The 20,896-nt window shown below is 39.8% G+C and overlaps 1 protein-coding gene across 1 annotated transcript in view; it reads left to right on the top strand.

Annotated features, from left to right (window-relative positions):
* The window catches only part of LOC130476168 (multiple PDZ domain protein-like), a 195,463-nt gene that overhangs the window by 110,938 nt on the left and 63,629 nt on the right, over positions 1–20,896 (top strand). Inside the window, exons 20-23 of the mRNA XM_056848044.1 lie at positions 1,884–1,962; positions 3,451–3,649; positions 9,465–9,569; positions 16,259–16,354. Coding sequence (XP_056704022.1) covers positions 1,884–1,962; positions 3,451–3,649; positions 9,465–9,569; positions 16,259–16,354 — 479 coding nt within the window. The remainder of the gene's footprint in view (positions 1–1,883; positions 1,963–3,450; positions 3,650–9,464; positions 9,570–16,258; positions 16,355–20,896) is intronic.

A 20,896-nucleotide genomic window follows, 5' to 3' on the forward strand; every position in this document is an offset into this window, starting at 1 on the left:
AGCCAGTGTAGCTGGTGGCACACCGGTTGGATATGTGATGTCCTTGACGTTCTAGTTGGGACCTACACAGCCGCATTCTGGACCAATTGCAGTTTCCAGAACAATCTCAAGGGTAGCCCCACGTAGAGGGAATTGCCGTAGTTTAGCCTAGGGCTGTTGATTCGGTTCGGTCCGAACCGAAAAACAGCCGAATTTCCCGCAATTTGGCGGTTTTTCGGTTCGGACGAACCGAACTCAAAAAGGGGAAGCCGGGGAGCCGAATTCGCTGAGTTCGGGGTGTTCCTGAATAAATATGGTGAATTCGGCCCCTTTAAACAGAGCTTCCCTGGAGGCGCGCGGCGGGCCCTTTAAATAGATCTGTGCCTCCCGGCCGGGAGGCATAAATCTGTTTGAAGTCCCTCCGCGCGCCTCCAGGGAGCTTCCCTGGAGGCGCGCTGTGGGCCCTTTAAATAGAGGCACTGATCTATTTAAAGCGCAGAGGTGCAGATCTATTTAAAGCGGAAGGCGCAGATCTATTTAAAGCCCCCCCCAGCCCTGCCGGGAGTCTCAGCAGGGCTGGTGGGGGGGGTCTGGAAGACAGCGCAGAGGGGCTTGTTTAAAGGCCCCCCCCGCGCGCCTTCAGGGAATCCCCCTGAAGGCGCGCGGGAGGCCGAATTTTCCCCCGAACTCTGGAGCCCCCCGAATTTCCGGGGATCCGAAGCGGGGGAGTTCTGACTTCGGCACAGCCCAAATAAAAACGGGCTGAATTTTGCCGAAGCCGAACTATACCGAATTTTTTTTTCAACAGCCCTAGTTTAGCCTATTGGTGACCATCTCATGGATCATTGTGGCTAGGTCAGTACGAGACAGGTAGGGAGCCAGCTGCCAGGTCTGGCGTAGATGGAAAAACACTGCCCTAGCATTCTGCGTGACTTGGGCCTCCATAGATACGGAGTCATCCAAAGTCACCCCAGACTCTTAACAGAGGCAGCCAGTTTGAGCTGTACTCTGTCAAGAGTGGGAATTTGGAAACTCCACACCATGCCTCATCGACCCAGCCACAGGACCTCCGTCTTCAGTGGGTTCATCTTCAGGCAACTCTGCCTTAGCTATTTCGCCACAGCCTCCTGATAGCTGGGTGTCATCAGTGTATTGGTGACACCCAAGCCCGAAACTCTGGACCAACTGGGCCAGGGGGTGCATATAGATGTTAAAAGCATTGGGGAGAGAATTGCTCCTTGTGGGACCAATGAGTGGTGTGCGGAAAGCCTCTTCCCAATTGCCACCCTCCTTCCCCGGCCCTGGATAAATTAACACAGCCATTGAAGGGCTGTCCCATTCACTCCAATTCCAGCAAGGCAGTTGGTTAACAGCTCATGGTCGACCATGTCTAACGTTGATGTGAGATCAAGCAACACAAGCAGTGCCGACCCACCCTGATAGCTATGTGCAGATTTCCCAATTAGAGCAAATAGTGGCATCTGGACAGGATCAGGAGGGTCTATGGCTTGGCAACACCATAGAGCTTGTCATAGGCTCCTGCCAATTCTATGCTGCTGCCAGCAGTGTAGGAAATTGCTATTTTATCATGTTGCCTCACTGCAATGGAACTTGTGAACATGCTGATGTTTTAGCAGTAAACCACTATGGTAGCTTATTTTTCCTTTAGCTCTGTATGATGAATTTAAAAGCTTTCTAAGCAACAAGAGCTTTCTAAGCAAATTAGAAATGTTCAGTTCTTTTATTACATGAATACCTGGCAGATTGGGAACCATCTGTAATTTCTAAATTGCACAGAATCCAGTCATGTTTTCCAGATTTTTGTTGTTATGAACTAACACTGTTTTCCTTCTTATTAGGATCAAGTATTTTTGATGGGAAATAGTAACCTAACACCTGGTGAGAGGTGTTCAACAACCCTAAGTACAAGTAAAAACAAATTTGAAAAGACTATTACTATTGCAAAGGGCAATTCAAGTCTAGGTATGTATCTTACCTGCTTGCTGCACACACATTTTTGTTGTGGTTTTCCTCAGTTTTCCTAGATACTGCATCAACCCTTATTTGTTTCAGCTGAAAAATTCTAGATTTGCTTCACTGCTACTACCTCAGAGCTCCTCATTCAATTCAGTGTTCATACTAAGCTGCATGAGCAGCCCTTTCCCTTCGTAACTGTCGAGGGTGCACCTATGCAGTGTCACCCTTTTGCAAACATGGAGTTGCTCCTGCTATTGAAATGAGTAAAGAAGTCCCTGAGAGAGTTGGATCTCTGTGGTTGCCTGGATCATCCATATCCACAAACAAATAGGATTAGAGAAACTATGTGAAGGAAGTTTGTACATTCTCCTTTCCACCTAGTATCATGTGAAGGGAGGACATGGACTCTTTGTGTGTTTGTGTGAACAGTATGCTTTTCTCTTCCTTAATGCACACACCAATCGTTTTTTGCTCATTCTGTGGTTTACCACAATATGCTTTGAGCTTTCACTAGATCAACTACCTTGAATCTACATAAATGCTTTTAATTAATCAGTAGTTAACTTTGAAGTTTGAACTTTAATTTTCAAATGTTGCAATTTGTATGGTTAGAATTAGTTGGAAAGGCTAGAGTAGGCTTAAAAATAAAACTACATATTTCTAGTTATTAGATTATGGTATAGAAGAAGAGTTGGTTTTTATATGCTGACTTTCTCTACCACTTAAGAAGGAATCAAACTGCCTTATACTCACCTTCCCTTCCCCTCCTCACAACAGACACCCTGTGAGGTAGGTGGGGCTGAGAGAGCTCTAAGAGAACTGTGCCTGGCCTAGTTCACCCAGCTGGCTTCATGTGTAGGAGTGGTGAAACCAACCTGGTTCACCAGATTAGCATCTGCCGCTCATGCGAAGGAGTGGTGAATCAAACCCGGTTCTCCAGATTAGAGTCCACCGCTCTTAACCACTACACCACACTGGCTCTCAGTGTATAGTATAGTATTCCAACCCAGTTTGATAAAGGATGTGTAAAGGACATTTTGCATATAAATCCTTCTCACCTCCTAGTATTGTATTCTTATTTCATGTATTATATTGTTCTCATCTTCTAGAAGAAACGTAACAAGACTTGCCTTTATCTTTTAAGAGACTAAGGCCTTCTGAATCTCTCCCATTTATGACTTGAGCTGAATGAACATTGAATGTTGCCCAATCTATGTTACAGTGCATAATTGTGTAGGCAGGGAAGTCTTGTTCCCAGATGTGGAGAAAGTAAATATCAAATTTGCTTGAATTGAGGCCATAATAACTGCTCCATTCATAGGGTAGCAAGTTTATAACTGACTTAAATGAGAGGTGACTTATGTACTTATTTATATATTGACAAAAGAACCACTCCACCTGTATAAAGCCTAAATTGAATGTGGTTCAGTGCAGGTTATCATCATATAATAGTAGCTGTATATTGATCCCACCTGTGTTTAATTTTTCTTAAAGGGATGACTGTAAGTTCCAATAAAGATGGCTCTGGAATAATAGTCCGCAGCATTATCCATGGCGGTTCTATAAGTCGTGATGGACGGATTGGTGTAGGAGACTGTATACTGTCTATTAATGAAGAACCTACCACTAATTTAACAAATGCGCAGGCACGGGCCATACTGAGAAGACATTCTCTCATTGGACCAGATATAAAGTATGTACAGTGAAATATGATTATAGTTGGCATTCAGGAGTACTGTGTGGCAGGTTAATATTTTTTTAATGAAGGAAAAGTTTATATTTTCTTAAAAAATCATTAACTTTGAATTTAATTTTCGAATATAGGAATTACTGTGCATAGAATAAGTATGGCCAGAGTAAGGTTAATAAGAAAGAATCACACACTTGTGTAGATATTAATGGGCATTCAAGGATTTCATGGTGATACTCCAGAGGTTTGTAACCTTATAGGCTATCATGAAGCTGCCTAATACTGAATCAGACTGCTGGTCTATCAAGATCTGTATTGTCTGCTCTAACTGGCTACAGCTTTCTAGGGTCCAGGTAAAGATCCCATTACTACCTGATTGTTTTAGCTGGAGATGCTGGGGACTGGGCCTGGGATCTTCTGCATGTAAAGCAAATGCTTTATCACTGAGTCTTGGCTCAGTATGGAATCCACCCACTTGTAAGGGTCACCTTGTCATTTCCAGGGTGCAGCTTCCAGTTTCCCCAGCGTATTTTATTTTTATAGGTGTTACCTTTTTCAAAAAAAACCAGACAGTTCATAAAGTTTGCACACAATCTTCCCAAAAGAACACATAAAATGTTTAAGTAAAATCTAAACATTTTAAACGATCATTTAAAATTATTCACAATTTTACTGAACCCTCAGTGCCTTTTTAAAAAAAAGAAATTTCATTTTTTCACCTGATTCCACAATGCCAGGACCACAGCTGAAGGACTGCCTTGCCTTTCACCCTTGTTTAATTTACAAGACTAACATACACAAAAAAGGTAGTTCAAGTGGCTTATTCTCTGATTATTTTAAAAAATGGATTACTCGTATGGGAAAAGCAGTCTCTGAGACATGCACGTTGTAGCTCGTGAAAGATTCATAGAACCGCCTGTCCACTGAAATGATTGAGTGTTCTGTTTTGGGAAAAATAATTTGTTTTCTCTTCATCGTTGCACTGTTTGTATTGAATATTTAGTCAAGAACAAATGTTTGCAACCAGTTGTGGAACACAATCAGAATAAATACCCACCATGAGTGCAATCATGATCCTATGCAGAGTGCAGAGGGAGTGGCAAGTGATAGGAGAGGAGGGACTAGATTTGGTCTACTGATCTCCTTCCCTCTCTTTCTGATCAGTGATGGTATCAGGCGTACAAGCTGCTTTCACTGAATGGCAAGTGGCGGGAGGTGATGGAGTCCAGTCTACCACATTTCTAGTTGCCAGATGCTTCAGTTCATGGCTTCCATTCCTCACATGAGGCAGTGAGCAGCCCAAGCGCATGCAACTTATTCTTGCCCTGAAAAGCCTAGTGTGTGCACATGTGAGGCCTCAGTCACTGGGTGCCCCAGTAAGATGACAGAAGTGCTCATTTGCTGTGTTCCTGTTGCAGCAGGAATCTCTGTATTGTACCCTCCATGTACACATCATGTGACTGAAAACTTCTTGTCAGACAGATCAACTAACAAGCCTAGCTGACATTTTCATGGCTGATTTTTCCTTACCAATGATAATTGATTTTGAGGAATATCTCTGTGGTAAAAGTGTAAATATTTCTGTAAAAGTGGTTGAATACAGAAAGTATGACACATGATATTAAGGATAATGTTCAGTACATCTTTGATTAAACATCAGGAAAACAGTTGTTTAAAATGGGTACATAAGAGAATTGTCAATTAAAACCATATTGCTACAAACATTTTTCTGTTGGCATTTGCAAATGAATTATTGTTTTAGTATAAATCAGGATTCCAAAGAAGAGGTGTATTTAATACATTTCATTGTATTCCATAAGTTCCCCTTAATTTCAGGGAAGGAAGAATTTGATTTATTTGATATCTTTCATAATTAACAGGTTTAATCTACAACTGTTAAATCCAGGGGTAGATCACCACTTGTTTAAATTGCATGCCTATTGTCTTCTGAGTTGAGTCAGCCTGACAAACATTTACAAACAGGTAGATTGCTCAAGTGCTCCCAGTTAAGACCCACATGGTGGTTTACTTCTGGGAAGTCTATTTAGGATTCCAGCCTATCAAGAGCAACCTCACTTTCATTTATAGGTTTCATTATCTTATCTACACACATTTTTTCCTAAGCATATGTGTGGCCTCAACACAATATGTAGCATCACTTCTCAAACCACCTTACATTTCTATAAGAATAACATCCAGGGTTTTGCTTTTAACAGTAGCAGCAACAGCTGTTTGTAACATCTGCCAGATAATTACTGAGCTGTTTCAGAATTCACCTGCCTTAACCGAACATGTGGAGATGAATCTCTGATCAAGGAATAAAAGATTGATTGCAGTTCTATTTTTCATGCTTGTTAATAATCACTGCTATACACTCCAATAAAGAGCAGATGCTTTCTGGGGTTGGGAGGAGGTGAAAATAGAATGGAGGTGAAGAGTGGAGAAAGAAGGAAGAAAATAGGGAATGCACACTTTAAACTATGTGTGCACACATCTCACATTCAGCACAAGTCACTGACATTTGTTAACACCATTGTAAAAAGATGCTGCGTCGTATGCTTCACATTCTAGATCTTCTCCAACACCTGCTGATGATCAGGCCCCCTTTTATGTGTGAGTATTGGTGATTCAAAAGCTTATTATAGCTCTGTGTTCCAACTTGTCTGTTAAATCATTTATGCTTTCCATAACATTCAAAATAGCCGGGATATATCCAGATATAGGTACAGTGCTATATATCATATACCATACATCATGCTCACAGATGCTTGCAGCCATTTAAAGTGCATTAACATAATTGATTAGCTGATTCATTACCCAATTAAATTAAACATTACAATGTTCCGGTAGTGTCTTGGAGACATTTAACAAAGATAGCAGTGGTGTTGTGGTTAAGAGCGATGGTCTCTGATCTGGAGAACCAGGTTTGATTCCCCACTCCTCCACATGAGTGGTGGACATTAATCTGGTGAACCAGGTTGGTTTCCCAACTCCACATGAAGTCAGCTGGGTGACCTTGGGCTAGCCACAGCTCTCTTAGAGCTCTCTCAGCCCCACATACCTCACAGGGTGTCTGTTGTGGAGAGGGGAAGGGGATTGTAAACTGGTTTGATTCTTCCTTAAGTGGTAGAGAAAGTCAGCATATAAAAACCAACTCTTCTTCTCCTCTATCCAAATCACATAGTGTTGGATGGAATTTGTCTTTAAAGGTATAAGGTGATTTTTAGGAGTTGTACACTGATAGTTTATGAGATCTCCCTTTCCATCATGGGTCCTTTTCTAGTCCATTGAATACAGAGTGCATCTAATATGATTGGGAATCACTATATTAATGTATATTAATATATCACAGATTGGGAATCACTATATTAATGTACTCAGTATGATTTATAATATGCCTTATACTGGGCATGTATTGTTCACTGCACACTAGTAAGGATACTTGCACCTGACATATGCTGATTTCATGTATTCCACCCAAACACTCTTTCCTAAGATTATAGGCACTGATATAATCATAGATGTACTGATATCTGGATTAATCTCACGGTCATATTTTTTGTTGCACTAATGTTTTATTTCCTTCACTGTATAACCTCCCCCCCCCAAAAAAAAAGTCTATTTATTTATTAAGCTTATGGGCTGTGCTGTAATTTGTCCTGAATGTGATCACACATTGCCTTATCTGATACATTTCCTGTCTCAGTATGTGCGGCAGGTTTCTTGTATCACTCAAATCATGCATGCAACTGACATTCCACTTGTTTTGCATGCTGCATCACATTTACAGCCATCTTGTGACTTTGTTTTGTGCCGAATATGAATCTAGCTTTACATCAAAGCTTTTTGAGTGCAGGGCTGACATTCAAATAGTCCAGTCCTTCTCAGATTTAGGTTTGCATTCTGTCACAGCAGCTGGGGAAATACAAAGTGCATGGGGCAGGAACTTTTTTGCCCTTTTACCAGATCCTTCTTCTAAATTCTTTTCCACCAAGCAAATACCCTGCGATTCTGAGCAGCTGGCCCATTCTGCTGCTGTCTTCTGGTTTAGTCAATGATTTAGAATTTGTGACAACTGCCCCAGGAAGCTAAAAAGGTAAAGGTCCCCTGTGCAAGCACTGGGTCATTACTGACCCATGGGGCAACGTCACATCCCGACTTTTACTAGGCAGACTTTGTTTTACGGGGTGGTTTGCCATTGCCTTCCCCAGTCATCTTCCCTTTACCCCCCAGTGAGCTGGGTACTCATTTTACCAACCTCGGAAAGATGGAAGGCTGAGTCAACCTTGAGCCGGCTACCTGAAACCAACTTTTGTTGGGATTGAACTCAGGTTGTGAGCAGAGCTTGGAAATTATTCTTCTACTAATGACTTCCTATACCTTGGCTACCAAAAGGCAATCAATTTTGGTTTGATTAAAGCAGTAATTGTTTGATTATTTTGTCACTATGATGCAACTTTCCCTCCTTAAAAGCAAAACAAGATTATAGTTACTTCCACTTTACTTTGTCTTTCAATTATGTGTTTTCATTGCATTGCATATGTTATAAGGGCTCTTTTCTCTCCATATCTATTACCATCCCACTTGTCTTATTAATTATTGCTTCAGTCTCCTACATAAGCCCCTTAAGGACAAAAACTACATTTTAGCTGCAAATAATATTTTGCACATGTTGTGCATAATTTCACTGCAGTTCAGTTGATACAAGCACCAGTGGTTTGACCATGGGCCAAAGGAGACATAGAGGCTGATCAAAGTCTGCAATGGGGTAGAAAAAAGAGAGAGATCATTTTCTTCCATTGTCAGAATATGAGAACCGGGGAAGGGGTGAGGTTAGTGAGCAGCAGATTCAGGAAATACTTCTTCACTCAATGAGCAATTATTTATGGAATTCCCTGCCACAGGATGTAGTATTGGCAGCTAATTTAGATGGCTTCAAAGGGGGATTAATTGAGGATAAAATTCAATGAGAATAAATTCATCAGGGGCATGATTACTAAATGGAACCTTCATATTCACAGGCAGTAACCCTCTGAATACCAGGATTATAGAGGGAACAATGGGTGGGAAGCTTTGGTCTCTGTGCACTACTTGTAGGCTTCCGAGAGCAATTGGTTGACCACATGGTGAAACAAGATGCTGGACTAGATGAACCATTGGTCTGATCCAACAGGGCTGATCTTGTGACATAAGAAAGGCATTATTTTTCACAACTATAAATTTCCTTTCCAAATGATCCAAAAAACAAAGACCAGATCCAGTTAAAATATTTCAAAATATTAAAACGACAGTGAAATCCAGTAGCATTAACTGTCAAAGACATTAGATAATGTGAAGGCTTTAATCGAAAAGCATCAAGCATGAACCTCATGCACTTCCTTAGAGAAGTTATTCTAAAGTTGTGGGGCCACTGTTGAGAAAGCCCTACATCAGGTGCCAAACAATCTAACCTGAGAAAAATGGCATTGGGAGCTCAGAATAGTTTAAATCATGGGGACTTACATGTGGGAGAAGAAATTCATGCAAGTTAACTAGACCCATGTAGAATTTCTTTTCTCACACTCTAAATGTTAATTTTTGCTGTGTCTTCCAATTAATACAGTCCAGTATACAATCCAATTAAGCCCTAGAATTTAAATAAATAGTCTGGATTTTTTCGTATTCTCCTTGAGTTCAAAGAGAATCTTGTTTGCTTAAAAAACAAACCATTTTGGCTGAACTGGGTTATTGATCACAAACGTCAGACCTCAGTTGATTGCTGAACCTTTCTCCCAGACACCTGCAGCATCTTAATTACATGTTATGCTTTGTGTTGCAGCATTACGTATGTTCCAGCAGAGCAATTAGAAGAGTACCAGGCCAGCTTAGGGGAGCAGCCAGAAAGGATATTACAACTAGACATTTTTCCTTCTCACACTGTCAGGTAATTTTCTGTTCTGTTATTATAATGAGTTCAGCCCACATTGTATTTATTCTGTTCATCTACATCCCATTCAAAGAGACAGAAAGACAAATACATATCAAGGTTATATTAGCAGATACTTCCTGTAGTATAGTTCTTTCAGTTCCAACAAATTTAATTTGCAATTTCAGTTGTTGAAGCACATAGAATTCCAAGACATAGAGCTGATTGTCATTACTGCCTCTGGTAAGGCGCCTGCTGCTTGGCTAACTCTAATTTATATCAGCTTGTAGCATCCAGTGGCTGGGATCCACCTGTAGTTTCCACAAATGGAAGGGATTTCTGTCTACAGAGCACAACTTCCTCACCTCCTCCTGCTGCCCCCACCAATGCTGCTTCTGATGGATAGAGGAACCACATGAGGGGGAGTCAGAGGTCTGCAAAAGGAGGGGAAATAGGTGAAATCCTCCATTGGGCCCAAGCCACTGACTTCTGCATGTCATTGTGACCACTTGTAATGATAGCTCCACAAGCATCCATTTGTTAATATCTGGTTTTCACCCAGATTTCCTGTTTTTAGCAATGATAATTAGCAAAAAAAGGCATATGGAAAGTAGATAATGTGTTTCTGTTGGATCTTACAAAAGTATTTGTTAGAAACTGATTTAGAGGTTAGAATTATTTATTTTGTTGTGTTCTTACCAGATTACTCATTAGGGTGAAGACAGGGTGATATAATTGCAAGAGATGTGTGGTATCCAAAAATCAAAGCATCCTAGAACATTTTTTTTATTTTGAACATTTCAACATTATTTTTCCCATTTGTAATGACTAGGCATTAAGCCTCGTCTCTATTTTTCCCCCTGTCAAGTCACAGCTAACTAATGGTGACCCCATAGAGTTTTCAAGGTAGGAGACATTCAGAGGTGGTTTGCCATTGCCTACCTCTGCATCACAATCTTGATTTTCCTTGGAAGTCTCCCATCCGAATACAAGCCAGCGTTAGAGCTGAAAGTAGGTGACTGGTCCAAAGTCACCCAGCAAGCGTCCATGGCACGAGTGAGGATTTGAACCTGGGTTTCCCAGATCCTAATCTGACATCTTAACTACACAGCACAGGCTCTCTTCTAGTCTCTATATTAATACAAATAATACTGAAATGTTAACAATTAAAAAGTGACCTAGGGTGCTTTGATTTTAATGCTTAACAAGCAAATCACAGTAACTAGAACTGAGTATTTATTTTGCAGAACAGACACCAATTCACTTAATGACTACTTCTAAAACTAAGGTTATGTGTTTGCTGGTTATTTTGACATGTGTTCATTTTCAAACTGGTGACTGGTGTGTCTCTTGGCTGAATTCTCATGTTGGAGTAGTGGGTCTGCGTTAGGAAATCAGTTGTTTTCTAATTGCATATTCTATTTTCAATGCTTCTGTGTATGTTCAGTAGCTAGGCTTCAAAATTCTATGGGAGGTGTTTTGGACATGGATGGGGTGGGGTGGGGCTTTTCAGCAGATGCTCCAAGTGCCCTCTGAAGCCTCCCCCACAGGTGGGGATCAGCGCCCCTTAAGGTATGAGCAGTTGCCACCAGAAGAATATGTTGCTCCTGTGCTCATACGCTTTCTGCTGATGCATGGTAAATGTGCATGTGCTTGTATCCCAGCTACCCTGGTTTGCAAATTCTTTTGGAAAACATCATCTAGACACTTAGGCCTTTTATGCATGGCCTGTGTCTGCTGGACCTGCTGCTCTGCACAGTATTTGCAGTCGAATTCTCAAAACACTATGCGCAGGGGCTTTTTGCCCCAAAGAAATTCCAGGAGTACCTCGTGATCAATTATGCATTCCCAGCGAAAATAAACTTAACATATATTTGGAGAGTGTTACACCCAGATGAGAAAAAATATACAAACTTTTTTGACAGACATCAATCATATTCAAGAATAGATATGAGCTGGATATCAAAGACAATGATAAATGTAGAAACAGCAGAAATATAACCAAAAACCATGGCAGATCATATCCCTGTAGAAATGTTTAAAAAATGAGGAGAAAAGATGGAGATGATGCATTACTGCTACAAGATGAGATAAAACAAAAATATTTTAGTCTAAAGAACACAAATGAGATTATAGCAACAAGAACATGGGAAGCAAGTAAAGCCTTTGTTAGAGGAACTTTACTGGCAATAGCTGTTACAAAAAGAAACAAGCGATAAAGTAAATAACAGAGAAATTAAAAATTGTGGAACAGGAGCACAAAACTACCAGAAGTTAAAAAAAATTGAAGGAAAGAAACAGTCAACTGGATTTATTGAAAAGAAACACAGAAAACAAATAGGTTTTTAAAAACAAAGACATTCTGAATGAGCAAATAAACCTGGACGATATTTAGCATACTGCTTGAGAAAAGAAAATGAAAAAAGAAGCATACCTGGAATTAAGAAGGAAAATTAGGTTGTCTATGAGGAATAAGAAGTAAGACAGCAAATAAGAAATTTTTAATGAATCTCTATTAAAAGAATATAAATTCTAAAGGGATGGAGAAATATTTAGCAGAAATACTAATTAATTTTTTTTCATCTGAACACAAAAATATTTTAAATTGAGCAATACCAATGAAAGAAATCAATTCTGCCATTTAAAAAAAACTTAAGAAGGACAAAGCACCTGGACCAGACAGTTTAATGGCAACTTATTATAAATGCTTTGAAGAGATATTAACAATTCCGCTACAAAGAGGAATGAAAGAAATTCAAGAGAGAACAATAATACCACCCACTTTGCAAGAAGCGAACATAACTTTAATACATAAAGAAGGAAATGATCCTTAGAACATAAGAAAGGCCATGCTGGATCAGACCAAGGTTTCATCAAGTCCAGCAGTCTGTTCACACAGTGGCCAACTAGGTGCCTCTAGGAAGCCCACAAACAAGACAACTGCAGCAGCATTGTCCTGCCTGTGTTCCAAAGCACCTAATATAATAGGCATGCTCCTCTAATCCTGGAGAGAACAGGTATGCATCATGACTAGTATCCATTTTTACTAGTAGCCATGAATACCCCTCTCCTCCATGAACATGTCTGCTCCCCTCTTAAAGTCTTCCAAGTTGGCAGCCATCATCACATCCTGGGGCAGGGAGTTCCACAATTTAACTATGTGTTGTGTGAACAAATACTCCCTTTTATCTGTTTTGGATCTCTCACCCTCCAGCTTCAGCAGATGACCCCATCTTCTAGTATTAGGAGAGAGGGAGAAAAGCTTCTCCTTGTCTACTCTCTCCATACCATGCATAATTTTATATACCTCTGTCATGTGTCCCCTTAACCACATCCTTTCCAAGCTAAACAGCCCTAAGTGTTTTAACTGCTCCTCATGGGGCAGTTGCTCTAGTTCCTTGATCATTTTGGTTGCTCTTTTCTGCACCTTCTCAAGCTCTGCAATATCCTTTTTTAGGTGTGGTGACCAGAACTGTACACAGTGTTCCAAGTGTGGTCTCACTACAGATTTGTGCAAGGGCAGTATGATAGCAGCAGTTTTATTCTCTATTCGTCGTCTAATAATGGCCAGCATGGGATTTGCCTTTTTCATAGCAGTCACACACTGGGTTGACATCTTCATCAAGCTAGCCACCACCACCCCAAGATCCCTTTCTTGGTCTACTGCTGCCAGCACAGATCCTATCAATGTATATGTGAAGTTGGGATTTTTTGCCCCAATATGCATAATTTTACACTTGCTCACATTGAATCTCATTTGTCATTTTAATGTCCATTCGTCCAGTTTGAAGAGATCCTTTTGGAGCTCTTCACAGTCCATTTTTGTTTTAACCACCCTAAATAATTTGGTGTCATCTGCAAACTTGGCCATTTCGCTGTTAACCTCAGTTAATGCTCCCCAGTAGTTTTAGGAAAGGCAAAAATCAGTACTCGCCTCACCTTTCCAGCAGCTCTCCCTCTATCTTCCAACCTAGCCCAGTTGATTTACATTCAGCCTCTGGCGAGGAGGAGCATTAGCAATTTAAATGCTCACAGTCCCCGCCTCTCACACATAAGCTCCACCCAGAACCAATCAAAAAACCCTGTTTAGAAGACTACGATCAGGCTACAAGCACCCACTCTCCCTCAAACACAGTCCTCTCACAGCAACCTCAGTTAATGCTCCCCATCAGTTTTAGGAAAGGCAAAAATCAACACTTACCTCACCTTGCCAGCAGCTCTTCCTCTGTCTCCCAGCCCAGCCGATTTGCATTCATCATCTGGTGAGGAGGAGATGAAATACATGAGGTTTAAACAGGATTTGTACCAAGAAGATATATGAAAAATAATCATATTTTTATTTAATGCGATTTATTTAAATTTATTTAATGTAATTTCTCTAAGAGAAATAGAGAAAAAACTGCATTTATGTTTTTGGATGTAGAGAAAGCTTTTGACAATGTGTCTTGGGTATTTTGAAGGTTCTGCAAAATATGGACTGAACAGAATTTTTGAATTGGATGCAAAGCATTTATGCAAAGCAGCATGCTAGAATATTAATAAATGGATCCTTAATTGGAAAAACTGAAATAGCAAAAGGAACACAACAAAGGTGTCCAATATCGCCAATCGTATTTATATTAGCAATAGAAATATTAGCTATAAAAATCAGACAAGATATAAGCATATCTGGTATAAAGAAAAATACAAAATGAAAAGTTACGCGGATGATGTTTTAATAACAGTAATGCAACCGATTAATTCTTTAAAATATACAATGGAGCAAATAAATAGTTATGGAAAATTTGGGAAATATATATTGAATAAAAAGAAGACAAAGATAATGTTTTTAACAGCAACTAAAGAGGATGAAGTGGCGATAGAAAAAAATAACAGACTGTGTAGTTACAACAGGGCAAAATGGCACTGTTTAAGGATAACTATATCTGGAGAGACATTGAAGAAGATAATACAAAGATGGAAAAAGTTAAAAATTTCCTGGTTGGGAAAAATATCTACAATCAAAATGAATGCATTGCCAAGACTGGTTTTTCTATTTCCAATGTTACAAATTTTATAGAGCAAAAAGCTCTGAAAACATGGCAAAGAACAATAAACAACTTCATGTGGAGTGGGAAAAGACCAAGAGTAAGGTTAAAGATATTACTAGATGAGAAAACAAGAGGAGGGCTGGTGATTCCAAATATCAAATTATATCGTCAAGCAGAAGTATTGACATGGATAGCAGATTGGATTACAGATCCAAAACGTAGAAATGTGAAAATGGAATTGATATTGTAGATGGAATTAACAACTATTTGTGGCTTAAGAAATCTTTAAAAACAATCCAAAAGCAAGATGGGGAACATATTATGAGAGATGGACTACTTAGAATAAGGTTCCAGTGTAGAAATAGGATCGGTCCCCCAATTTCACCATTGACATTCCCAGTGGATGCATACTGTGATAATGTTATACAAAGAGAAACAGAGTATATAACCTTTGAGAATATCATGGACAAGATAAAAACTTGGCAAAAAATTAAGGATGAAGGAAAAGGCTATCATCAAATGGTCTCAATAATGAAAGAACAATTAAAAAAGGTGAACCTTTAAGATGAAAAACCTTTGAGCGTTAAATAATGAGAGATTTTGGACATCTTTTAGGGAAAATCTATAAACTGTTGCTACAATAGGAAACAGAAACAGAACATGTAAAGGACTGTATGATAAAGTGGATGGAAAATCTTGGAGCAGTTACGGATATGACTCAGTGGGAGGAATTATAGTCAAATGAAATTAAGTTTACAGTGTGTCAAATGCTGAGAGAAAACTGGTGTAAAATGTATTTTAGATGGTATATATCACCTAAAGATATTGCAAAGGCTTGTAAAGGCTTTGATTGGAAGTGTCTAAGTGTAGATGCAACATTCTACCATATGTGATGGACTTGTAAAAAAGCAAGAAAAAATTGGAAAATGATTCATGTTGAAATGCAAAAATATTGAAAATTAAGTTAGTTCCAAAACATAGATGCAAAATATTCTGCCAGATAACATACCAAAAATACATAATGAACTATTTAAGTATGTGGAGAGAGCAGCAAGAGTGTATTACACAAGAAAGTGGAAAGCATAAGATTATTCAGATGCAGCTGAATGGGCAAATAAAGTAGCAGAATATGCAACTATGACTAAACTAACATCTTTAGTGCACAATAGATCAACCTCTGAGTTTTATGATAAATGGAAAGTATTCTTTGATTATATAGTTGTTAATTAATAAAAATAACAGAATGTAAGAATTTATGTAAAAAATCTTTTGCAAAATATGAAAACATAATAATCCAAAGAATGTATAATCGAATTGAAACTATAGAGTATGTTCCAGTACAATGTAAGAAACTGATGTGTATGTTTGTATGTTTTGTTTATTCATTTGAAAAACAATATATATATATAAAAAATACTCCAGTACTCTATGATTATGGTTACTTTTTGGTTTATCATTTTATGTAATATTTTAAATGGTATAATTTGATACATAGTCCACATGAATTCAGAAATCAATGTCTGAGGTCATTGAAAGGTATTCATTTTGCAATCCAAACTTCTAGTTCGGGGGAAGGGCTCTTAGGTTTTATGTGGAATACATTCTGACATTGCATTCATACTGTGGAATAAGTAGAGGTGGCGTCAATAAGATTCTTAAAAAGCTCTTGTTTGTTAGCAGAGAAATCCCAGAACTACCTGAACGGGAAGAAGGAGAAGGAGAAGAAAGCGAACTTCAGAATGCTGGCTACAGTAATTGGAGCCAGCCAAGGCGGTCAGTGTGGTTATACTTCTTTGATAACCCTCTCAACTCTTTAATGTAGTTTTTTAGTGGAATTAGTGATATATGACCAGTTTCCTTTATTTGAATGATCTAAAATCTGTTTTTAATAACACATTTCCTTTTTTCAGTATTATATCAGAGTTTATTAGTCTTTGACTGTATATAAATTTGAATTGAATAACTAGAAATTAACATTGCTGGACATTTTATTGTCAGAACAAGTGGTTACAAGGGCAACGACTATGGATAATTTGGATAGTATCACTGCAATCCTAAGCACTTCATGATTTTTCAGTGGGACTCACTCCTTAGTATGTGTGCTTAGAATTGCAGCCTATGTCTTCTAATACATACTATTGAATCATGATCAGGAGATCAGGAACCTCCATGTGCTCCTCTCTCTTCCATGAGCATTCCCCACCCCTTCCTTTCCATTTCAGAGTTAAATATGGTTACCATTAGGGCTGTGCATCATGAAATTCCTGAACTGAAAATATATACAAAAATGGTTGTTTGGTGTTGTTACCATGATTTCCGGAATGATAAACACAAATCTGGCATTATTAAGCATTATGAAACACCTTCATCCCCATCCATTTTGTTTTTCGTGTTCAGGTGTTTACCATCAGCAGCAGCAGGTGTCTTGTTTATCTGTGATTCTCCTGTGTTCCTGGGCAACTTCATTTTCCCCTTCCAGTTGGATCTGTGCAAGGGATCAGGCGCACTCCCAGCCAGTCACTAATTGGAGACAAGTCCCAGAGAAGGAATTTTTCAGACCCACAGCTGGTGCTCTGAGCCAGATGACATTTTCAGAGGAATGACAGACCTACACACTTGGAACTCCTTAAATAGTAGTAAATAGTAGTAGTAATTAAAGTACTTCTACCATGGATGGCCAGTGTGAAGACATGTATCTCAACTGTTGAATGATTGATTCATCAAATGCAATTACACACACACGTTCTATTTTTTAAATTGAACTGTTTTCAAAGATTGCAGTGATGGAGCAGTTTTCTGCAAAGGTAACTTACTTTGGGAAAAGAGACAATGTACCACAAGAGAGGATGACAAAAAGCAGCGTTTTAAGCAGAAAGGTTAAAAAATATTGTCGGTCACTGTAAAAGTACATAAAGAAAGCAGATGCCAGCTCCTGATGCTCACCTGCCATCTTTTGGCATTTTCCTCCATAGGGGTGGAGCCAGGGCTGAGTTGGGCCCGGACGTGGGGGAGGGTAGGCCCAAGGTTCATAAAAAGGGAAGCTCCTAGAGTAGGCTGGGGAGGAAAGGAAGGACTGAGCACATGGAGCAAGAGAGAGCAGGAATGAGCTAGTCCTGGGAAGGAAGAGGAGGTGGATGATGGACCCTCTCTCCTTTCCACTCTGAGGCCTGTGGGGGAGTTTGCCCGACTCCAATCAGGACAGCAGAAGGCAGGAGGACTGGGCTGGCATGTGAGGAGCCCCACACATAGCATGTAAGTCTACTTTTAACGTTGCTGGAAACTCTAGTTTCATATTGTAGTAAGTGAAAAATGGCTGTACAGCATAATGTTAACCATAAATACTTCTAAAAATGAAAGAGAAGAATTGCTTGTGCAAGAGTAGTGGAGCATTCCCAGTCAACTAACCATAGGTCGAGAGAACCATATACACAACCCCGAGCTTCTTAGAAGAAGGGTAGGAGATATGTTTAATAGATCAGGCAGCGTTACATCTCCAGCAAGCCCCTTTGGTTTCCTTTGACTTCTCACTGATCTGTAGCACGTACAATATTAGCAGATTGGCACATATTTAAATAAAATGTAATGCAAAAAATGCTGGCCATATCCTACTTACTTTTTAATATACTTTCAGGTTTAAATTGTCTAAAATATGAACATGAATATAGTGAAACATAATTTGAATTATTACAATTATATTGGCATGTTGTGACATTTCTTTTGATGTTATGCCATCTTTAATGTTTGCTGGTACCTTTCAGAATCCTTCTACAGCAGAAGCTATAATTTAGTATAATTTATTGTATTTTTTTCATTAAAAATATCATCCCACATATTAATGTCATTCTGGAGGTGGAGAACAGTTGTCAGTACATCGTGAACTATGCAAAATACATGCCAGGAGAAGTAGCAAGCAGTGGAAATATAAGAATAGGCTTCTCAAATGTGAAGTGTTGTTGACAATAATAGGAGAGAGAGGGTCCAGTAAAACTGTTCTACAGCAATGTAGGAGATGACCAAAATTCATTTCTCTTAAGGAAAAGAAGTGCAATAGAGCAGCACAATGTGGATGGGTCTAAGTTTCAAACTTTTCTTCCTCATGCAAAATAAAACTTCCAGCACATAAGAAGCATATTCTTTATCATTGATTGATGATAGACACTTCCTGACGAAATAAGAAATACATTACAAGACTTCAGTGTGAGCCAATTTAAATGGTGAATATTCCAGACTACACCAATAAGTGACAATGGGCCACACAATATAGAAGACAAATACTTTTCAGCAAACCATTATATGTATTTCAGGATGTGTTTCTAAAATGTGGAAATGTATATATGACCACTGAAGAAGGCCCCAATGACCAAAATGCGTTTGGTTGTCTATTGGTCATTTACATGATCATCAACCAATGTTTGTAAATTAGCAATTATCTTTTTAGAACTTTTTAATCTTTTTAAGAATATTATGTGGAACCTTATCAAAAGCCTTACTGAAATCAAGATAAACTATGTCTACAGCATTCCCCTGATCCAGCAAGATAGTGACTTTCTCAAAAAGGAGCTAAGATTAGTCTGACATGACTTGTTCTTGAGAAACCCATGCTAGCTCTTAGTAATCAGAATCATCTTTTCTAATTGCTCGAGGACTGACGGTTTATTTGTTCAAAAACCTTTCCCAGTATAGAAGTCAAGCTGATGGGTTGGTAGTTACCCAGATCCTCCTTTTTCCCCTTCTTGAACATGGGGACAACATTTGCCCGCCTCCAATCTTCTGGCACCTCACCTGTTCTCCAAGACTTCTCAAAAATAATGGACAGAGGCTCAGAAATTGCATCTGCAAGTTCTTTGAGTACCCTTGGATGCAATTCATCTGGCCCTGAGGACTTTGTTTCATTTAAAGAAACTAGATGTTTGTGCACTACCCCAATGCCAATCCTCGGCTGCAAATCCCTTTCTTCATTGTGTGTTCTGTTTATGTCATGTTGAGCACCACTTCCCTCGCAAGAAAAGACTGAGGAAAAGTAGCAATTGAGGAATTCTGCCCTCTCTTCATCTCCTGTTATAATTTCACTTTCCAGTCCCCGCAGTGGGCTTATCTTGTCCTTGTTCTTATTCTTACTCTGTACATAGGAAAAGAACAGTTTTTTGTTGTGTTTAGCATCTCTTGCTAGCCTAAGCTCATACTGAGCTTTAACTTTCCTGACACTCTCCCTACAAGCACTAGTTATTTGTTTATATTCCTCTTTGGTTATAAGGCCCTCCTTCCACTTCCTAAACGAGTCTTTTTTATTTCTCAACTCTTTAAAAAGCTGTTTATGGAGCCACCCTGGCCTGTTTAGGCTCCTCCCATTTTTCCTTCTCATAGGAACGGTTTGTGATTACGCCTTCAGTATTTCACTTTTAAGAAACTCCCACCCTTCTTGAACTCCCTTCTCCTTAAGCATTTCTGACCATGGGATTCTACCCAGCATAAGTTTGTTTCTTCAAATTAGCTCTCCTAAAGTCCAACCTATATGTCTGACTTCGTACATTTTTTCCTTTCCCCAAGATGGTAAATTCCATGATCACATGGTCACTACTACCCAGGGTGCCTACTACTTTAACCTCAACAGCCAGTTCTTCCCTGTTGGTGAGAATAAAATCTAAGAGAGCAGATTCTCTTGTTTCCCTGTCCACTTTCTGGAATAGGAAGTTGCAGGCCCAGCCTGAGCAGAGGGCCCAGAGGCCCAGCCATCCCAGGGGATTCCCACCCCCCACTCGTAGCACCATAACCTAAACAAGTGCAAAGTAAAGCACCCCACAAAAACACAAATACAACATGGCTGGATTTAAATCAGGCCACAACTTTATTGATTACAGCATTAGGCATTGGCAAACACAGGGGCGGGATCCTGACATCAGGTGACCTGAATGCCAGCTGATGGATTTTGTGCCCAGCCCGCCTGCCGGGCACAGCCTGAGATGGCGGTATGCAGAACCCGCTTGGACAGCAGCCACTGTGTGGTCCACTGCCACTTGGGAGGAGGCCATCCCCTCAGCCCCCGACTGGGCATGTCCAGGACTCCCCCAAAACCCCTTATTGATGTCCCCAGTATGCGAAAAGGGGGTACACAGGCCGGCTTTTCCCCAAACAGGATCCAGCCCCGTGCCCAAAACTGCCACAAGTGCAGGCCGGAAGGGTGTGAGCTTCCGGATGACTCCCGCCAATGCCTAACACTGTAACCATACCCTTAATCCATGCCAGACGTCTCACGACCAAATATCCATGCCCCACGAGAACAGATGCACACTGTCTGGGCGAATGAAGGCCTCCAAG

Source organism: Euleptes europaea, chromosome 4, assembly GCF_029931775.1.
Source record: "Euleptes europaea isolate rEulEur1 chromosome 4, rEulEur1.hap1, whole genome shotgun sequence".
Taxonomy (NCBI): domain Eukaryota; kingdom Metazoa; phylum Chordata; class Lepidosauria; order Squamata; family Sphaerodactylidae; genus Euleptes; species Euleptes europaea.